General features: G+C 31.2%; 1 protein-coding gene across 1 annotated transcript; it reads left to right on the top strand.

Annotated features, from left to right (window-relative positions):
* Window positions 1-524: 524 nt before the first annotated feature.
* Window positions 525-1,130, top strand: LOC129615963 (uncharacterized). The gene has a single exon (XM_055531406.1). The coding sequence runs from the start codon at window positions 525-527 to the stop codon at window positions 1,128-1,130; it is 606 nt and encodes a 201-aa protein (XP_055387381.1).
* Window positions 1,131-6,577: the final 5,447 nt, after the last annotated feature.

Genomic DNA, 6,577 nt, shown 5'->3' with positions numbered 1-6,577 from the left:
CGTATAGGAAAACTACAGGGGAATAACTTTACTCAGCGCAGTGATGAAATTATTTACGAAAATTCTCGAGAAACTTCTAACCGAAAGAATTTCATTGAGCGAAGAACAACAAGGCTTCCGTAAAAGCAGGTCCACAATCGATGCGATATTTGTTGTACGTCAAATTGTTGAAAAATCTATAGAGTTTGAAAAACCAGCTTTCATGTGTTTCGTTGACTTAACAAAGGCATTCGACCGAGTTAAGCTAGGGGATATTGTGAAGATTCTGAACAACAAGAACATACCTCCAAACATCATTAAAATCATCGAGGAACTAAACATGAACACAACAACTCGGCAGGAATTAGACAAGGGGATTCTTTGAGTCCATTACAAACATAAAAAACGCAGGTCATGGTTTCAGAACAAACAAAGGTGAAATCAAAATATTATGTTACGCTGATGACGCTGTATTGATATCCGAAAACGAAGATGAGCTACAAAGATTATTACATCGGTTTTATTTATCTGCTAAAAAGTACAACATGGTGATCTCAACGGAAAAAACAAAATCACTCGTAGTATCGAAAGATCCCATCAGATGTAAATTAGCCATCAACGACATTATAATAGAACAAGTTATGTCCTTCAGATATCTTGGAGTGGAAATATCTTCAAACCAAAACCGTGAAGCAGACAACCGCGCACAAGTAAACAAGGCAGCAAGAGTGTCCGGATGTTTGAAAGATATTATATGGAAAAATAAGTACATGAACCCCACATCAAAAGTCAAAATTTACAAAACATGTGTAAGACCAATTATGACTTATGCAGCAGAAACAACATCAGAAACATGTAGAACCAAAACTAACAAACGCACTGCAGAAATGGCGATTCTACGTAATATTAATGGCTCTACATTGCGAGATCGTGTCCGCAGTTCTGATATAAGGAAATCTTTAGAAATCCAAGATGTGGTTAGATGGGTGAGGGAAAGAAGACGTGCTTGGAACGATCATATATCTAGAATGGATACCAGCAGGATCGTAAAAATATCCAAAGAAGGAATACCGGGCACCAACAGACCTCCAGGACGACCGCCCACAAGGGGGATGGATAGCTGGACTTCTACCTTACAGGAGGCTAATTAGTTACAAACAGGCTGTCAAGCCTACACCAAGAGAAAGAAGAAGAATAAGTACTAACTAAAAACTTACTATGATCCAAAAAATTTAGAGAATATTTAGAGGTTATTTTTATGTCTTGTACTGATCACATCAGATTTAAATAATTTGATAACATTAATCAAATTTCTTACCATTTTAACTAATATTTTGATAGTATTATTTAAATTCTAAAATAGTGACTTATTTTAGATTACCATGTGTTTGACCTAAGACAAAAAATTAAAAAGAACAAAAAAAAACAATTTCAATTTCATTCAAACACTGCTGTTTCAATAACAAAATATAAATAAAATATAAAAAAAATTTGAAATTTTCCGGCAAATTCAAAATATTTACTTAGTGAAAACAAAAAAAAATTATTTTTGTAAATTTTTTAACTTTGTTTGTGTTAATTTTATTTTAAACATATTTTACAAATATTCTGAAAGTTTATCGCTTCTATTGCTTAGGTCATATTGTTATTATAGCTATAGCGTAACAGACTCTTGTGTATGTAGAGTAGATACCATGCAAATTATTATTAGTCACTTTCAATATTAATGAGTCATTGTTTCATAGGTGAATTATATTTTGTGCCTTACATTTAAGGAAATAAAGTATGTACTCAAAACTCCTTCGAGTTTAGTGGACCGTAAAAATAAGCGTAACTACTGCTATCAGTCATCGCTTTGTGCAGGAGGGTATAGTTGGAATGTTATATGTACTATTTGTGGGAACAGGATTTGATAACCATGCAGAATTCAATAAAGGGAATTATCAATAAAGAACACAACTAATTATTGTTAATATATTAAAATTAGCAATTTTTTCAAAATCAGCACTAAAATATATTTATTTTGTATATTAAGCTTAATAAAATGTGGATAATTTCGAAGTTTATTAGATTTTTAATAAAGCACAGAACATCCGTGACATTCACCTTTGTACAAAGCAACGTATGCTAGAAATAAATTAATTTTATGTTAAGAAAATGATATTGGTTATTTTTAATTTAAGTAATACTTACGTTGGTAACGATTTCTACAGTTATAATAATTAAGATCACAAGTATTCGAAAATGTTTTGTAACAATCACCGTTGAATGCACAAATGGGATCATATATAAGTGTGCACATAGAATTGCAAGTACATAATCTACTTTGGAAATATTCATAATTTTCACAAGCTCCTTCCTTTGCAATATAGTATTCTAAAAATTAAAATACAAAAAAAAACATAATATAATTTTTATAAATCTATGACAAAAATAATTTCATTGAATACTTCTTGATGTTATTGGCAATTGTGCATTGGCCTCATCAACGTCATGTTGACAATTGAAAGTTTTAAAACAATCTCCGTTGTATGCGCAAACTGGATGATGTGTTTCTGGGCAATAATAATGACCGGGACAAGTAATAAGAGGAGTATATGGATAACTTGTTGTAAATGGAGGAGGAAGGGTTGGAGGAATTGTAGGAGGTGTTGAAGGAGTTGTAGGAGGAGTTGGAGTAGTTGTAGGAGGTGTCGGAGTAGTTGTAGGAGTGGTAGTAGTTGGAGTAGTTGTAGGGGTTGTAGCAAAAATTTCTCTAAACGAAAAACCTATACGGAATATAAAATAAATTTATATAATTTTTTTATTATGAAGTCCTTATAAAGCCTTTAGATGTGAAGATTTAAACAAAACTTACTTAAATTAATGAAGAAAAACAATTTTAAAATAAGTGAACCCATTTTGGAAAACGAAAATATTAAAAAAGAAATTAGCAAATAAAATTTTTATTTTCGCTCCTATATTTTACTAATAAATTTTTAAGACTGAGTTTATTTTAGTAAAACACCGCAAATTTATATAACGGTAATATCAACAAACTTTTATTCTAATAACATGAAAACATGCAAAAATAAACATAAACTGATCAAATATCAAATATGAATATTAAAGGAGAGTATATGCATGTAAATTTTATTTAAAATTTCAGAAACAGCAAACTCATTATTATAAATTGGGAATCTTTTGATTTAATTTTCAATTTTATAATAAAACAATTTAAATTGATATTAACCAAAATATTGTTTCAAATATTTGTAACTTGTGATATTAGTTTCCATTGACGTATATTTGACCTTATATTCAAAGTTTAAGAATTCAATATAAAATCTAAAATTAGTATTTAATTTAAAAGTGTGGATGTGTTAATGTTTTCGCTAATTTCAGAATGTGTAGAACCTCTGGGTTCAAGTTCTATATCGTTTTCTAAAACTGAAGAGTATCGTTCTTTGATTCTATGAATTTTTAAGCAAATATTTAGAATTATAATGTTTGTATATGCTTAACGAACGTATACATATTTTAAAAATCGATACAGATGTATTTAGATAAATTAGTATTTGCTTAACTTCAATAATACAAGTAGGTAACAACAATTTCTGTCTTATTTTAATTTTGATTAGGTTGAATATTGGTTCTCAATAGCCTGACTGTACGTTTTATTTTATTAACTAAAATTAGGAGTCGAATATATTATAATTGACGCTTGGTAAAATGTCAAGACTATAATCATCTCGAAATCTTCAATATGATTGTCGATATGTCATTAGGGATTTAATATATGTATGTAATTTAGTTTTTTACCATAGTAACTAAAAAATTCAACCCAAAAGTCTGCCATATTCCGAAAATATTTTCCGTTTCTTTTTATGGTTTAAAATAATTAACCAACGACGCTTAATAATGACCCCTTGTTATTAAATTCAGGGAATTCTTTTGAAAAACTCTAACTTCTAAACAAAATTATAGATAGAGGAGAATATTAGGGATTCCAAATTTGGCAAATCAGATGATTGTTTGAAATTTATTTTGATTTTAAAAGAGAAATTGCCTAGTGCCTAAAAAATTGAACAATTGTGATCATTGTTTTATTATTAAAAATATTTCGAATACATACAAATTTTTCCCAGAGATTTGATCAAGCGGCCCTCCGGAATTTTAAGTCCCCTAAAAAGTTTTAAATGGGCCTTAAGAAAACTTGTATTATTGTAGAATTCTTAGAAATCTCTGTAGTATTTGTCCAACAAATTGATTAGAAATGAATTCCGCAAAGTCCTAAAAAGCCATGTATCGATCTTACGTCGCATACTGCTGAAAAATCTTTACTACTTTTGTTTTCGGAGTTTTCTTGAAAACGCTTTTGTGGCATATTATTGAAAAGTTTTAACAAGCTTTATAATTTTTGTTTAGTTGAAGAGATTCCATTGTACCTCAGTTTGGGAAAAAATTGTTAAACTCTTTATCTGTTAAGCATCATATTTTCGGAGAATTGTATTGGTAAAGAAAGGTTTTTTAGATAAAGCAAATATAGAAATGAGCTTCCTTTGGTCTTACTTTTGTACGATTGTACTTTCTTTTTAAGTATAGTTTTTCAATAATAGCCGAAATAAATTATAACAATAAAAAATTAATTTATAATATCTTAACTCTATTTTTATTTTATAACAGCTGCAAGTAACACACGTACATGCGTTCTTTCCCAGAATATTAGTTTTTGACAATTTTTATGACGGAATCACAAAGCCTAGAACTTGTGTGGTAAAATCTAAAAATTCTGGGTTTCAAATTTTACGTGACTTATATTCCGGTGGCTTAGTTTTTGTCTATTTTAAATGTATTTCAGGTTACTATTCACACGGACGATTCTCTTTTCAACATACTTTTCTCTCTTCCGTCTTTCAAAACAAAAACCCTGATCAGAACTAGAATTTGTGGACTTTTAACTTTATAATCACATTGCTACATCATTTGAAGAAGTAATTAAGCAGTTATTGTTAATATGAATGTTGCTATCTTTCCAAAATTACATACTGGAAATATACAAATTTTTACAATAACTTAACTAAGTTTTAATAATTCCAACTTTTATTAGCAAAACGACCATCACATCTGCCTTTGTACATTGAAACGTATGCTAAAAATAGTAAACGAAATAGAATTAATAAAAATGTTGTTATAAACTAACTCAAATATTAGCTTACGCTGATGACGATTTTTACAATGGTAATTATTCAGAACACAAGAATTCGAAAAGGTCTTGTAAGATTTGCCATTGAATGCACAAACTGGATCATCTATATATGGACAAGAAATATTGCAATTGCACAATCTACTGTGAAAGTGCTCATGGTCTTCACATCTTCCTTGTGCTACGATATGATATTCTTCCAAAAAGTACCAAAGGAGTTTTGTATGAGAATACATACATATGACAAAAATATTTTTAATGAGTACTTACTCCTTGATCTTACAGGAAGCTGTTCATTTGCAACATTAACTTGGCATTCATTTCCGAAATCTTTAAAACAATCTCCGTTATATGCGCATACTGGTTTATAAATCTCTGTACAAATAATAGGTTCCGAAAAAGTTGGACTAGAATAAGTAGTTGAAGTAGCTGACAAAGTTGAGTCAATATTGGAAGTTGATTGTGCGCTGTTAAGTGTGGAATACGAAGTTGACTCAGTGCAAGGAACGGATTCTGTGGATGTTGATGTCATAGAACTCCAAGTTGGTGCCGAGGTTAATGGAGCGGAATATTGAGATGAATAAAAACTTGACTCGACATAAGAGGTGGGTTGCGTATAAGTTGGAGTGGAGTATGAGGTTATGGGGAACGAAAAATAAGAGGTTGTATACGGGTTGGAAACTGTGGATATTGGGCTTGTATGATAGTATGTAGGAGACCAATTTGTAGTGTAACCAAGTGGTGTAGAATATGTTAGCGAACTTGTTTTACCATACGACGCAGAATACGTATAAGTTGGAGTTGAATGTGAGACTCCAGGCAGTGAATTCCAACTTGATGTTGAACTAAATGGTGTAGAATAATGAGTCGACGGTTGAGTATGGGGTGTGGAAACCGTGGACGTCGTGTTTGTGTAATACCAACTTGGTGTTGAATAAAATGTGGATTTATCATTGGACGTGTATTGCCAGTAAGTAGGGGAATAGTATGAAGGTACAGGGAGTGAAAAATAAGGTTGAGAATAAGGTGTGACAACCGTGGGTGTTGGGTTTGTGTAATACCAACTTGGTGTTGAATAAAAAGTGGATTTATCATATGACGTGGGTTCCCCATAGGTAGTAGAATAGTATGAAGCTTGAGGAACTGAAGAATAAGATTGAGTGGAGGGCGTGTTAACCGTGGACGTCGGGTTTGTGTAATACCAACTTGGTGTTGTATAAAAAGTGGATTTATCATTGGACGTGTATTGCCAGTAAGTAGGGGAATAGTATGAAAGTACAGGGAGTGAAAAATAAGGTTGAGAATAAGGTGTGAGAACCGTGGATGTTGGGTTTGTGTAATACCAACTTGGTGTTGAATAAAAAGTGGATTTATCATATGACGTGGGCTCCCCATAGGTAGGAGAATAGTATG

The sequence above is a fragment of the Condylostylus longicornis genome, unplaced genomic scaffold (genome assembly GCF_029603195.1).
Source record: "Condylostylus longicornis isolate FDR11 unplaced genomic scaffold, ASM2960319v2 ptg000155l, whole genome shotgun sequence".
NCBI classification, from domain to species: domain Eukaryota; kingdom Metazoa; phylum Arthropoda; class Insecta; order Diptera; family Dolichopodidae; genus Condylostylus; species Condylostylus longicornis.
The sequence above is the reverse complement of the archived record's forward strand: the minus strand, read 5'-3'. Positions and strand labels throughout refer to the sequence as shown.

What these genes read in the sequence shown, in the direction of transcription:
- LOC129615963 (XM_055531406.1), top strand. Translation starts at nt 525, where the DNA reads ATGGTGATCTCAACGGAAAAAACAAAATCACTCGTAGTATCGAAAGAT.